This window comes from Ptiloglossa arizonensis, chromosome 14, assembly GCF_051014685.1.
Source record: "Ptiloglossa arizonensis isolate GNS036 chromosome 14, iyPtiAriz1_principal, whole genome shotgun sequence".
NCBI classification, from domain to species: domain Eukaryota; kingdom Metazoa; phylum Arthropoda; class Insecta; order Hymenoptera; family Colletidae; genus Ptiloglossa; species Ptiloglossa arizonensis.
Window position 1 is genome coordinate 3,229,784 of NC_135061.1, and position 15,504 is coordinate 3,245,287.

The window sequence follows — 15,504 nt, forward strand, 5'->3', positions numbered from 1 at the left end:
AGGAGATGAATATAAAAACTATTAAATATTAACTTTACAAAAATAAAAGTGACTTTCAACTGCGATTGTAATCGTAATTTTAAATTACAATATATTCGGTCTGAGTTTAAATCCCACTGAGATTGTTGAATTTATTACTTTTTCTGTTACATAATTCTTTCTGGAAATAATACATTAATTACATTCTATAATTTACAATTTAATGCCCGAGGGAGAAGAACTCGTGACTGGGCTTGTAGAAATCGCATAAATGTTAATGTTGCATTATTTGTGAGTAACTGTTACCGTATTTGTAAATATAATCTTACATTACATATACTGCAAGAGATATTGAAACTTATAACTCTATGCAACTGTAAATAAACATAAATATTTCGAATAGATCTTACTTGACGTATATAAAAATATGCAGTCTGGTTTTTATATCGAGATGTTACATCGAAAATTATAAAATGATATAAAACCACAAAAAGAAAATAATTATGTTAAAAAAAAAAAAAGAGGAAGATAATTCTATCTAGGCAACAAACAACGAATAACATTTACACGTAACGCACGATTAATTTATATTTATATCATACACGTCATATAACACAAGTTCATGGTACAAACTGGGTCGAGGAGATCCTATAGCACAAAGTAGGTCGAAAATATAAAATAACAAAACTGCATCGGAAGCTTTAGTTTCGAAAAAAAAAATATTTGAAAACCAATCTATTACGTGTAGAGCTAACAGTGTGTATATACACTGTGGGCTGAAATTCGTAGTAAAAATAGAGCCAGGAAGATTCTATGATACAAAATAAAACAAAAATATAAATAACAAAATTGCATCGTATAATGCATTTCAAGGAAAATGCAATTTAATATGCATGCACCTGACAGACGACTGATTATGGATTTCACAACAAAGGACTACTAGATTGATTTTCAAATGCATTTTTCTCATTAACGAAACCTCCAGTACAATTTTGTTATTCTATATTTTCATTATATTCCGAGCTGTAAAATTTCCTTGACTCAGTTTGTACCATGAATTTCGAAACACCTTGTATATAACATTTATACACTGCACAAATACCATCTTCGTGTTATGTACATGTGCCTGGGTACGTAACAGACAGTTTTATTATTTTACATAACAAACCAATATTTATTCTCTCGTCTACGTTATTTAAATAAATCTTTATTCGATTAAAATTTCATAAATGTAAACTTTTATATTTTACGATCGATCACTGCGAATAACAAATAATGAATATTCGGTTAAATCGTTCGTATTAATTATACAGAGAATGATTTATTCGAAATTATTTAAGCAATGTTCAACTCTGGTTGCAATCTGAATTACAATTACTATTGCAACCACGTTCATCTTTGTCGAGTTAAACGAGTTTCGAAATTTCGAAATTTTCATTGTTTTGCAAAAATTGTTTATAAAAGTAGGTTGCGTTGACACCCACTCTTCTAGAAATTGTTCATACTCATTGTTTCCTACATTTTACACACCTACCATCCAAAGAGCACTTGTCCCGATTGCTGACTTCCCTTGTTAGTAAATTGCAATTCAGGCTTAGTTATCTATACTTATAATTGTCCATTCCAGAAAATTGGATTGCCCGTGTCACCGAGGGGTTAAGAAAACTAAAAATCTCGTCAGACAAGATGACGAAAATTTCAATGCGACAAAAAAAAAAAATGGGATGATTCTTCGGATACAAATAAATTGAAAATTTTCACTAAAATATTTTACAAGATTTCGTTTTCGAGATAATGGATTTTAATTTTACAAACCGCAACACGGCTTGTCGAGTGATACTTCGGTTCATTATTAATTATTTACATGTTACGTAACTCGATGCAAATAATCACATTATTAAAATACAAATTATTAAGAACGAAATGAAATATTTATTCAAAAATAGGTAACACCCATAAAGAGAGTTTTTAATTTAATACAAATTTAATGAACATATTAAACAAATATTCAGTACCTAAGGAATTGGTTCGATCGACTTAACCAAATTATTAAATTCTATTTACCTCGTAAGTAATATTCGATGTTAAAACTTATCATATTTATTCATACATATACAAACCCAATTTGTTTGCACGTGCACGACTTATACAAATATTCGATAACATAAAAATTCTCAGTTAACTTAAACAAGAGTTGCAACGATACATATTACAAGTTCAAAGTACAAAGATAATCCCCGCTTTCAAGAGACAATTTTTGCCCCGGATTCGAGTCAAAGTAAAATGTCCACAATTCCAATTATATCTTCCTAACAGTATTACCAAAGGATCAGAGAAGTATTTCCGATAAAAACAAGTCGAAACATGACCTTGTTCACATTTTGTTTCGTTACGTGTAAAGTGAATTGCTTCCAAGTTTAACAAACACATACACCCTCGCATAAAGTTCGTGTTCGAGTTCGTTTTCATCGAAAAAATCTCGCCAATCCATTTACGATACTTGGACGAAGATACAATGAAAAGTGTAACAATTTTTATACGGTATTAATAGTTGGAGTACCGATACGCTCGGGAGTCGCTTTGAAGTTACGGTCACTGGTCGCGTATAATGCGAGGCTCGTTTGTTATTGCTCTATTTCTTTCACTCTCGTTGTACCTCGTTCACTTTTCTCGTCGGTACACGCCAGGCTCAGCCTCCGATATAGATAAGAATCGTTATCCGCGTCTCTCTCAACCGAAATCCTGACTTTATCACTCGAAAACGAGAATTACAGTAATATGACGAGCACGGTTGCTCGTACAGTAAAAAAGGACCGGTTCCAGCAGTTTCTCATTATCCTAAATCAATTAATTCTCGCTAGTGTATCTCGTGTTTTATCGAACCGTGAGAATTGCGAAGTCGCATTAAGCGTAAACAAACAGGAACGTATACGTGTAAACAAACATAATAACCGTATAAAATGTCACTCCACGAACCGTGTGGCTGTATACACGTCTACGCGACGAATTTTCCAAATCGATTTTCTCGAAAAGGAAACACCCTAAGGACGATTGTATTCGAAATTTTTGATTTATTTTCACACGAATCACTTGTATTTTTACCATAATTTTCTCAATATTAACTTATCTTTTCGCGTAAACATTTCTGACCGAGTTTTTACTTTATTTTTAATTTTCTCGAAAACGAAACATCATGAGGAGAATTGTATTCGAAATTTTTGTTTCATTTTCACACGAATCGCTTGTATTTTTACCATAATTTTCTCAATATTAACCTATCGTCGTTTGCAAACATTTCTGGCCGAGTTTTTACTTTACTTTTAATTTTTTTAAAAATGAAACACCTGCGGACGATTGTATTCGAAATTTTTTATTTATTTTCACACGAATCGCTAGTATTTCAGTACCATAATTTTCTCAATATTAACCTATCGTCGTTTGCAAACATTTCTGGCCGAGTTTTTACTTTACTTTTAATTTTTTTAAAAATGAAACACCTGCGGACGATTGTATTCGAAATTTTTTATTTATTTTCACACGAATCGTTCGTATTTTTGTACCATAATTTTCTCAATATTAATCTATCGTCGCGTGTAAACATTTCTGGCCGAGTTTTTATTTTACTTTTAAAGTTGAAAATTGAAACGTGTTTCCAATAATATTGGAACGAAGTACAATGTGTAACAAAGACAGTCTTTTGTACAATAATGAGCAAATGTTCCGTTTAATTATCAGAGACGAGTGCAAATCTGCAGTTATATTACCAAATAAAGTGGTTAAACAAGGTAACAGAAATATTATGGGTCTGTAAATAAAGAAACCTTAAATGTTTTAAATGTTAAATTTACTCAAGGTGAAACGATACTGAACTGAATATTTTGAAAGGTTAATAAAAGGTTAATAAAAACTTAAAAGTGGATTGTGAATTAATTGGAAACTTAATTGTTGGATTGTGAAAAAATCTCTCGATTGATCTTAATTTAGAAGCAACGTTGTTAAGTTGCAGAAATATTATGCAATTTTTGTTAAAAATGGTTCTCGATTTAACATCCATGATGAAAAAAATTTGCATTTCGAACAGGACCGGATTAAAGTTGTAACAATTAATGAGTATAAATAAATTATACAATATTATGTGTATCTAGCCAGCCATTTTAATAAAAAATTGCATTAAATATTAATATTTCAGCGACTTCTGTAAGACTTAATGTATTCAAGTCGTTTATAATCGTTACGTTGGCTGGTGCGCGAGAAACAATGGCTTATGAATTTACGATAAAAAAAATGTTGGGTTCGTATCGCCATATTGGTTTTTTAAATTTTTCTATTTAATATAAATTCATTTCCAGATTGCTTCAAACTTTTTTTGATTTTTCTCTTCGACTATACAATGTACAAGAATAACAAAAAAATATAATTCACATTAAAGGTATTAAGTTTCAAATCTTTGACACTTTTCCTTAACAATTTATAAAAGAAACGATATTCGATGAAAAAGACCCTAGATCGTTCTTCTATAAATATTTTTCATTCGTTTCATCGTTAGCTTTCGTAGCACGAAGAACCAGAACAATATTTAAAACAATGACAATATTTAAAACCATTCGTCTTAAAAACAACTAAGCAGATACACCTAATATTCTACAGTTTATTCTATACTAATTGTTTTCCACAATTTCATCTCGACCCAATTCAAGAAACGTTCTGATCACAGATTTCGTTTATAAATCGACGTTAGCTTAAATATTTGTCTACCAAAAAAAAAAGAAAAAAAAACGGACAATATTGCAGGAGAGGTTCGAACAAATACAGAGTATTTTCTTTCTCACTGTAGCTGGCTTTGTTAATACGAAATGCCAGCACAAACCTTGAGAGATAACACGTTGGTCGATCCTTGAACTTGTACAATGTTCCAGGTCCACCACAGATGCGATTTCCAGACGCGGAGTTCTCTCCAGGCGGTATTATGGGAGCGTGGAGATGGTGAGTGTATTTGAAAAAATATTGCCGCCATTTTTTCATTCATTGTACCAGGCGTTGAACACTCGTGACAAGACAGAGTACCGTTTTACATTTTATTCAAGTCGTTTGAAATACGTGAATCGTCAAATCCATAATGTTCCTTTTTTATTTCTCTTCCCCTGTATTTTCTTCGACGATACAACGTACAAGAATAACAAAAAAATATAATTCATATCAACGGTATTAAGTTTCAAATCTTTGACACTTTTTCTTTAACGATTTGTAAAAGAAACGATATTCGATGAAAAAGACCCTAGATCGTTCTTGTATAAATATTTTTCATTTGTTTCGTCGTTAGCTTTCGTAGCACGAAGAACCAGATCAGACGATGACAATATTTAAAATCATTTATTCGTGCATAATACTATTAGGTTGTTCGAAAAGTAATTTATTCGATGAAATCGAAAATTTCCTTTTCCAAAATATATAAGTAATACATAATTCGATAAAATGTTTGTACGCTCTAAAAAAATAGTATTCTATTTTCACCAAAAAAAAAAAAAAACGAAATCACTTTCCGAACAAGTGAATACAATATTGTATTGTAATAAAATCTCTCGATTGATCTTAATTTACAAGCAACGTGTTAGGTTGCAGAAATGTTCAATTTTTGTACAAGTTGTATTTTTTTTTTTACTCCGTTAAAGTTTACAATTTGTCTAGCGTGGACATTTTATTTTCACCAATAAAAAAAAAACGAAATCACTTTCCAAACAAATAAATACATTGTTGTATTTTCTTTTTTTTTTTTACTTTGTTAAAGTTTACAATTTGTCTAACGTGGACATTTTATTTTCACCAAAAAAAAAAAACGAAATCACTTTCCAAACAAATAAATACATTGTTGTATTTTCTTTTTTTTTTCTTTTTTTTTTTTACTTTGTTAAAGTTTACAATTTGTCTAACGTGAACATTTTATTTTCACCAAAAAAAAAAAACGAAATCACTTTCCAAACAAGTGAATACATTGTTGTATCGTAATAAAATCTCTCGATTGATCTTAATTTACAAGCAATGTGGTTAGGTTGTAGAAATGTTGTGCAATTTTTGTACAAGTTGTTGTATCATTCTTTTTTCTTTTTTTTTTACTCCGTTAAAGTTTACAATTTGTCTAGCGTGGACATTTTATTTTCACCAAAAAAAAAAACGAAATCACTTTCCAAACAAATAAATACATTGTTGTATTTTCTTTTTTTTTTTCTTTTTTTTTTATACTTTGTTAAAGTTTACAATTTATCTAACGTGGACATTTTATTTTCACCAAAAAAAAAAAACGAAATCACTTTCCGAACAAGTGAATACAATATTGTATTGTAATAAAATCTCTCGATTGATCTTAATTTACAAGCAACGTGTTAGGTTGCAGAAATGTTGTGCAATTTTTGTACAAGTTGTATTTTCTTTTTTTTTTACTACGTTAAAGTTTACAATTTGTCTAGCGTGGACATTTTATTTTCACCAAAAAGAAAAAACAAAATCACTTTCCAAACAAGTAAATACATTATTGTATTGTAATAAAATCTCTCGATTGATCTTAATTTACAAGCAACGTTGTTAGGTTGCAGAAATGTTCAATTTTTGTACAAGTTGTATTTTTTTTTTTTTTTACTCCGTTAAAGTTTACAATTTATCTAGCATGGACATTTTATTTTCACCAAAAAGAAAAAACAAAATCACTTTCCAAACAAGTGAATACATTATTGTATTGTAATAAAATCTCTCGATTGATCTTAATTTACAAGCAACATTGTTAGGTTGCAGAAATATTGTGCAATTTTTGTACAAGTTGTTGCATCATTTTTTTTTTTTTCATTTTTTTTACTTCGTTAAAGTTTACAATTTGTCTAACGTGGACATTCGATAAATTGTGGGCCACGAGTAATCGTGTCGTTTAATCGTGTGGTGTATCGTCTCGGAAGACTAGTGAGAGTGAAACCACATTGGGAAAACTCGTTCGTGTAATTGGTTTTTTCTCCCTCGATCACTTGTCGAGTGGGAGGAGATCATGAGGCCAAGAACGTTTCAGTCTTCGGTTAGGTACAAAGTGTGCAATTCATTGCTAGCATCAATGAAAGGAATCGTTCCTACGATAGATCGGCTCGTATTTATTATGCTCTTGAAAATTGATTTTTCGATTCGATAATCGACAACGATCCGCTCAATGGACGTTAACGAGCCACCGGAATCGTTCTCGAAATTAAATTTGCATCTTGAGAAAGTGTTGCAACGGATATTATCCGCTGTGATTTTTACAACAAGGAAGACCAATTACTCGTGTAACAAAGACGAAAACCATGAAATCCGTTCCATTCTCCCGCACAATGACTCACGGTCGTGTGTTTTGCGATTTATTGTTACAAACGTTAAGAAAGCTGAACGAACTAAAATACGAAGCCTTATCCGATCTATTATACTCGCTAGATTTATTCTATACCGACTACCACTTTTTATAACACTTGTACAACATTCTATCGGGTTGTTCGGAAAGTAATTTCGTTTTCCGAAATGGAGAGTATATAATTTAATAAAATATTTATACACTTTAAAAAAATCGTGTTTCATTTAAAAAAAAAAAAAAAACGAAATGACTTATTGTACGCGTTATTTTAAGTTATTAATTCTATACTTGGAAAGCACTGCAATTTATCCCTTATTTTGTTCCTTTGTTTCGATCGACCACGATTACTATTGGATTGTTCTACTATTGTAAAGTAATTTCGTTTTCCAAAATGGAGAATATGTAATTTAATAAAATGTTTATACTCTCTAAAAAAAATCCTAATATATAAAATATATTAGGTTGTTTGGAAAGTGATTTCATTTTTTTTTTTTTTGGTGAAAATGAAACACCAGTTTTTCTGGGTGTGTAAATATTTTATTAAATTGTATATTCTCCGTTTTGGAAAACGAAATTACTTTACGAACAATCTAATATTTCCAAATCAAAGTATCAGTGTATCAAAGTATCCAAATCAGTGTAATAGATTAGGTTGTGTCTTGATTAAATTAAAAAAAAATTAAATACACCGTTTAGAGGGGAAGAAAACAATGGTATTTATTCGTAACTGTAAAAGAAAACAAATCGAGAATTTAGCAAACAGAAACCTCTACTTACGTCACGAGTATGAGTCCACTTGAGGCTTAGTTATTAATTATATTGTGTCTTGATTAAATAAAACAAAAATTCAATACATCGTTTAGAAGGACCAAGTGTAATAAAACAGTGATATTTATTCATAACTGAAAAAGAAAACAAATCGAGAATTTAGCATACAGTAAACTTCTAATTACATTACAAGTATAATCCCACTTGAAGGTAGTTATTAATTATATTGTGATTATAGATTATATTACATACTGATTAAATTAAAAAAAATTCAATACACCGTTTAGAAGGACCAAATGTAAGAAAACAGTAGTATTTATTCATAACTGAAAAAGAAAACAAATCGAGAATTTAGCAAACATTAAACCTCTACTTACGTCACGAGTATGAGCCCACTTGAGGGTTAGTTATTAATTATATCGTGTCCTGATTAAATTAAAAAAAAATTCAATACACATTAGAAGGATCAAGTGTTAGAATACACTAGTATTTATTCGTAAAACAGAAAAAGAAAACAAATTTAAAATTTAGCAAACAGTAAACCTCTACTCACGAGTATGAGCTCACTCGAGGATTAGTTATTAATTATATCGTGTCTTGGTTAAATTAAAAAACAATTCAATACACATTAGAAGGATCAAATGTTAGAATACACTAGTATTTATTCGTAAAACAGAAAAAGAAAACAAATTAAAAATTTAGCAAACAGTAAACCTCTACTCACGAGTATGAGCTCACTCGAGGATTAGTTATTAATTATATCGTGTCTTGATTAAATTAAAAAAAAATTCAATACACATTAGAAGGACCAAGTGTTAAAATACACCAGTATTTATTCGTAAAACAGAAAAAGAAAAATCGAAAATTTAGCAAACAGTAAACCTGTACTGACAAATATGAGCCCATCTGAGAGTTAGTTATTAATTATATTGTGATTATAGATTATATTGTGTCTCGATTAAATTAAACACCGTTTAGAGGGACCAAGTGTAAGAATACACTAGTATTCGTAAAACTGAAAAAGAAAAATCGAAAATTTAGCAAACAGTAAACCTCTACTGACAAATATGAGCCCATCTGAGAGTTAGTTATTAATTATATTGTGATTATAGATTATATTGTGTCTCGATTAAATTAAACACCGTTTAGAGGGACTAAGTGTAAGAATACACTGGTATTCATAAAACTGAAAAAGAAAAATCGAAAATTTAGCAAACAGTAAACCTCTACTGACAAATATGAGCCCATCTGAGAGTTAGTTATTAATTATATTGTGATTATAGATTATATTGTGTCTCGATTAAATTAAACACCGTTTAGAGGGACCAAGTGTAAGAATACACTAGTATTTATTCGTAAAACAGAAAAAGAAAACAAATCAAGAATTTAGCAAACAGTAAACCTCTACTCACGAGTATGAGCTCACTCGAGGATTAGTTATTAATTATACCGTGTCTTGATTAAATTAAAAAAAAATTCAATACACATTAGAAGAACCAAGTGTTAAAATACACTAGTATTTATTCGTAAAACTGAAAAAGAAAAATCGAAAATTTAGCAAACAGTAAACCTCTACTCACGAATATGAGCCCATCTGAGAGTCAGTTATCAATTATAATATTTCACGACACACTAGTTCCCGTCGCGCGAACACAGTTCGAGTTACGACCAGCTCGATCGAATCACATTCGACAAGTGCGCTTGAAATCCGTGAAAACCGGTTCGTGTTGCCATTCCGTTTCCAAAAGGACCGAATTTCGTGCAAACTGTACCGGCGGGAAGAAAGGATACCGGGCAGGAACAATAAAAGTTAATTACAGAAGAGCGGGAAAACAGGTCGCGGAATAGGGTTCGTTTTTCCGGTTCTACGGTCTGCGTAACGGGCCACTCTGAAACTGGAACACAGTCTCTCGACAGACACCATTCGCACTGTTACTAATGTATCCTCTGAAAATCGCCTTTTAGCTGCCGCAGATCGAGCAAGACGGCTCGGACAATGGGAGAAGATTTCGGGTCGAGAATGGCGATTCTCCCGGCGAGAAAGAGGAAGTAAGAAACGTGTAATTATGTCTCTTTGCATGTCGTCTGTCCTTCCCTACCGAGTGTTGAAAAACTCAAGTTCCAGAACAGTGATTATCGACTAACGTGGAAGAGACGAAACGAATCTTTATCCTCTGGTTTTCAACGTGCCCTGTGCGTGGAGTGTCCCAATCGTTACCGGTCGATTTATATTTCTAATGAAACTTAAACGGTTTGAATAATCTTCGTGTTTGTTTTTTTATCTAAAAGTAGAAACTTGGGAGTTAACAATGGGATATCATATCTTCCAAATGGCCACCTTGGCTTTTTTTACAGATAATAGAGAAGTAAAGAGATATCTAAGAATCTAGAATGTGTATTTTGGTACATGAACGTTATTATGGATAATAATTATTGTTTTATTGCGACATTGTTTGTAAATAATTTTCATACAAATTGGTACTTTTAGAATTTCTTGCAATTGTACCTTTTCGGAAGACCAACGAACAAAACTCGAACGTCGACAATACACTCGTTTAAAGCTAGTGTTCTTTTTCAATAGTGTGTTCGGTATCGCTCTGAAAACCGAAGAATATCGATTCTTTTTTTATTTCTACCATGTACGTGAAGTAATAAAAAACAAAACAAAACGAAAGAAGTTCGATCGATCGATTTTTAGTTTAAATTTATAAATACACCATCGACAGTTGTAAAGAGGATTTGTCGTTTGTACGTTTCTTCCATTTTCATGGTATTTGAATCCCATGTGATCTAAAATTCATTTCAACTTTTCATCTTCAAAGCGTAGCCAAACATGTAACTATCTCGAAACTTTTCCATGCCGTTGTGTATCCTGACTTCATACTGTACCATCTGCATACCACCCAGACCGCAATTGTTAAAAATATATACAGGATGTCCCATTTGAAAGTTTCGAGGGTGACATTCTTTGATCTACATAACTTCGCCCCTAATGGTGGAACCCCCATGATTTGAAGATCACCTTCATTATTTTTAATTGAAGTATCATACATGCGCACCTTTCCTTTTTTATATCTACTCGCGTAACTTTTTCACAAGCGGTTCCGACAATCTATAATATTAAGGTCGATGCAAAATTTCAACGAACGCCCTTTGAAAATCGCTCGATGTTGAAATTCCAAATCACGAAAGGCTAAAGAAACTACAATAACGTTCGAAGCGTTATTTTTCTAACAAAAAATCTATTCGACGACAATTAATTTACCTAATCACTCGCGTTACCGATCCAGTTAACTATTATTTACGAAACTCGTGCATAGTTTCACGAGGATTGAATTTTCCCCGCGTTTGTTAAAAATTCAACCGGTAAGACGAGTAATAAAGTTCCCGGTGGGGAATCCATGAATGAAAGATCCCGAGATGTTGAATTTTTCATTCGATTCACCGTCTCGGGCGCACTCACCGCTTGCAATTTTTCGTTCCCCCCACGTTTCGATATTGATAAAGTTAGATTGTGTCGAAACTGATTTTCAACCTGTGCAGATGTTCGGCTCGCCGAGTACGCCGATATTGGAAAATCCCGAGTACCAAACGCGTTGGTACTTCAAGTACTTTCTCGGAAAACGTGAGTAGAGCGCATCACGATATATGTTACGAGTATTGAGTGAGTGGACCGTTTCGTATCGGGAACAAACGAATCGTGTGAATTTTTGTACAGATTGAGAGTGTAAAAGTAACGTTTAACTTCGTGTGCACTTTTGTTTCACAGTGCACCAAAATTACGTCGCATCGGATCAAGAAAGGAACCCTTTGTTCTTATCGGTTGCGACCAGTGAAGTCAGTGACCAAAGTGTACCGCATTACCGGGTCATTTTGTGGAGAAAAACTGTGAGTATATTTTCCACGTATTGGGTATCGATATTTGTTCGATGTACACTGTTAATCGTTTAATCGTCACTGTACACACTTTTTTATTCATGATACCTTAGTTTCAATACAGAAAAGAATGCACACGAATTCGATAAGTGTGAACATTAGATTGGCGGGAACGTAGACCGTGAAATAGTGTTTGAATTGCGCCCTTGTGTGGTTATCTGAAAGAAAATTACACTTGATTGGTTTCATCAATTACTTGGGTAATAGTTGCCTTCGAAATACATCATTCGTTAGATTATCCAATCAGTCGTGAAGGTATTCAGTTTGCTTTTGAAATCAGAGAGTTACTGAATATTCGTTAATAAGAAAATAAGAAATATTACGGGAATGGATGAAATTATTAATTAATTGATTATATTATAAAATGACGAATTTTATACGGAGTGTATTGCACGAATATAAATATATTCTTTATAGTAAAATATGTTAAGAATCTTTTAAGGGTGAAGGTATTCAGTTTGCTTTTGAAACCAGAGAGTTACTGAATATTCGTTAATAAGAAAATAAGAAATATTACGGAAATGGATGAAATTATTAATTAATTGATTATATTATGAAATGACGAATTTTATACTGAGTGTACTGCACGAATATAAATATATTCTTTATAGTAAAATATGTTAAGAATCTTTTAAGGGTGAAGGTATTCAGTTTGCTTTTGAAACCAGAGAGTTACTGAATATTCGTTAATAAGAAAGTAAGAAATATTACGGAAATGGATGGAATTATTAATTAATCGATTATATTATGAAATGACGAATTTTATACGGAGTTTACTGCACGAATATAAATATATTCTTTATAGTAAAATATGATAAAGATCTTTCAAGGGTGAAGGTATTCAGTTTGCTTTTGAAATCAGAGAGTTACTGAACATTCGTTAATAAGAAAATAAGAAATATTACGGGAATGGATGGAATTATTAATTAATCGATTATATTATAAGACGACGAATTTTATACAGAGTGTATTTCACGAATATAAATATATTCTTTATAGTAAAATACGATAAGAATCTTTTAAGGGTGAAGGTATTCAGTTTGCTTTTGAAATCAGAGAGTTACAGAATATTCGTTAATAAGAAAATAAGAAATATTACGGGAATGGATAAAATTATTAATTAATCGATTATATTATAAGACGACGAATTTTATACGGAGTGTACTTCGCGAATATAAATATATTCTTTATAGTAAAATACGATAAAGATCTTTTACGCTGACACGTAACGTTTCGATACTTTGAATCGATACTCGAATCAAGATATGTACTTGTTTGTAGATTAACCGGATTGCTTTCGATCGTACCGTATCGATATCAGTGGTCGATGAATCTTTGGTGTAGAATCATTGACAAGCATGTACTTGTTTGTAGATTAATCAAATTCGTTTGGATCGTACCGTATCGATATCAGTGATCGATGAATCTTTGGTGTAGAATCATTGACGAGCACTCCATTCGACCACACATTATCGATTGATCGTTAATCAAACAGATTATTACGATTTCATAAAGAAACACTTTTGGAGAACGTATTTTCTCGTAAAAGAAAAATTCATGAATACCAAAATGATAAATATTGTTGAAATATTACACGTAATTGGAATAATTCATTCGTAATGCAAACATATTCCATTCGTGTCATAATAAAGTTTTTTTTTCTTTTTTTTTTGATAATTCGTCAAAGAATCGATTTATTATATTTTCTTAAAGTACACGCCTTCGAAAATATCTGTGCAAAATGATTTCCCCAAGTTTGTTAAATTAACAAAGTTATAAATGTACGAAGAGAGCAATGTACAGCTCGTAGCGTGTGCAATTAAGAATTTAAACGCTTATTTCTCGAATATGCATTTTTTAAACTAACTACACGTACATCTCAATGTTCTTTTATCGCGTGAACCACGGATTGTAAAATTTGATATCTTCTTTTATTTTTTCTAGCACGCTAGAAGCAAAAAAAACGACACGAAACAATCGATACCGAAACTTCAAAAGCTTCCATTTTTTTAAATTTTCAAGATTTTTCTTTTCCATAGTTTGTACCGTAGCCACTTGCATACTAATCGTGATGTTTGGTTTTCTCGTTTCGCGTACGCAGAATGACAGAAATCATGCCGGCTATTCAGACCAGTTTCTCCAAACACGCTTCACATAAAATTACACAACTCCCGCAATTTTTAACATTTTCATTTATAAAAAATTCCCGAATCTAATGTGAACACGGTTCAATTCGTGTGCAAAATTTCAGTACCGAAAAGTCTTATGGTTTCTCTGGAAAAAAATCAGGAACAGATCAATATTTTCCAGCTAGGTTACCACAATTCTCCTTTAAGAATCTAAAACCATTCATTCAATCATTCAGAAAAAAAAGTATGTTTTTCTTTTTACATTTACAAATCTATTACCTCTACCATCGATTCTCAATCGTGCGGTATTCGAACCATAAAAAATAACCTGGAAACAATTACACGAGAAATAATCTCGAAAATTTTGCTTCGTTAAAAATGTCAATTATTTCGAATCCTATAATAATAATTACAAAAACGTTCAATCGTGTTTCCTTGTATATAACGTCGTTTGGAAATAATTTCGTGCGACGGTTGACTCATATTTATGAATTGTTAAAGTAGAATAACGACGATGAAAACTTGAGTTACTTGGTAAATAAAAAACCATAAAATGTAGGGCGCACAGAAAATATCGCTGCCGTACTCTGCAAACAAAACGATGACGATCAGGCAAATCCTGAGGTAATTATCCTGCTGTGTTCGTTTCGAAACGAGCTAAGTAACGTGATTCGTGACCGATGATTCAAATTTCAGCAACTTCTTCGGCTTGGAGAAGCTCGACAAAGCGCCGCGCGAAATTTTCTCACCGGAAATACAGAAAGTGAGTCCCTTTTGTTCGTTTAAACGTAAAATTGATCGGAACCGCTCAATCAAGTCTCACGTTGCAGGATTTGCTCCTACTGGAAGAACAGGAGGGCTCGGTGAACTTTAAATTCGGCGTGATATACGCGAGAAAAGGACAAACTACCGACGACGAGATGCTGTCTAATGGTAAATCGATTAAAAATTAAACTTCATTGGCTTGAATGCATCAGCTTTTCGCAGAATACAGACTGTCCCGATCGTCACCGGTCGATTTCAATTTCGCGTTATTTTTCAAACGTAAAACAGATTGATCTGAAACTTGACAAGTGTCATGTAGGTAGATGGGAAATTAATCGTGGAAAATTACACGGTGAAAGAACGCGTGATAATTATTCAGGCGTATTACGAAAAATTGTAACTTGAGAATTGTATAGTTCGGGAACTTTGTAATCGTTTCCATTTCGGGAAAGATTCGTGGTATGTGAAAGCAGCGAGGCGGCTATTTGGAAGATGTCTTGTTTTATTATTAACTCCAAAGTTTGTACTTTTAAATGGAAGAAAGAATATTAAAGTTACTGAAACCGT

General features: G+C 32.0%; 1 protein-coding gene across 8 annotated transcripts in view; it reads left to right on the forward strand.

The window, feature by feature from the left end:
* The window catches only part of LOC143154242 (GTPase-activating Rap/Ran-GAP domain-like protein 3), a 62,482-nt gene that overhangs the window by 35,236 nt on the left and 11,742 nt on the right, over positions 1 to 15,504 (forward strand). For all 8 annotated transcript variants that reach the window (XM_076326183.1, XM_076326184.1, XM_076326178.1 and 5 more), the window contains 7 exons: positions 4,896 to 4,962; positions 10,073 to 10,156; positions 11,651 to 11,732; positions 11,877 to 11,995; positions 14,732 to 14,796; positions 14,869 to 14,935; positions 15,003 to 15,105. In XM_076326183.1, the coding sequence (XP_076182298.1) occupies positions 4,896 to 4,962; positions 10,073 to 10,156; positions 11,651 to 11,732; positions 11,877 to 11,995; positions 14,732 to 14,796; positions 14,869 to 14,935; positions 15,003 to 15,105 (587 nt within the window). The remainder of the gene's footprint in view (positions 1 to 4,895; positions 4,963 to 10,072; positions 10,157 to 11,650; positions 11,733 to 11,876; positions 11,996 to 14,731; positions 14,797 to 14,868; positions 14,936 to 15,002; positions 15,106 to 15,504) is intronic.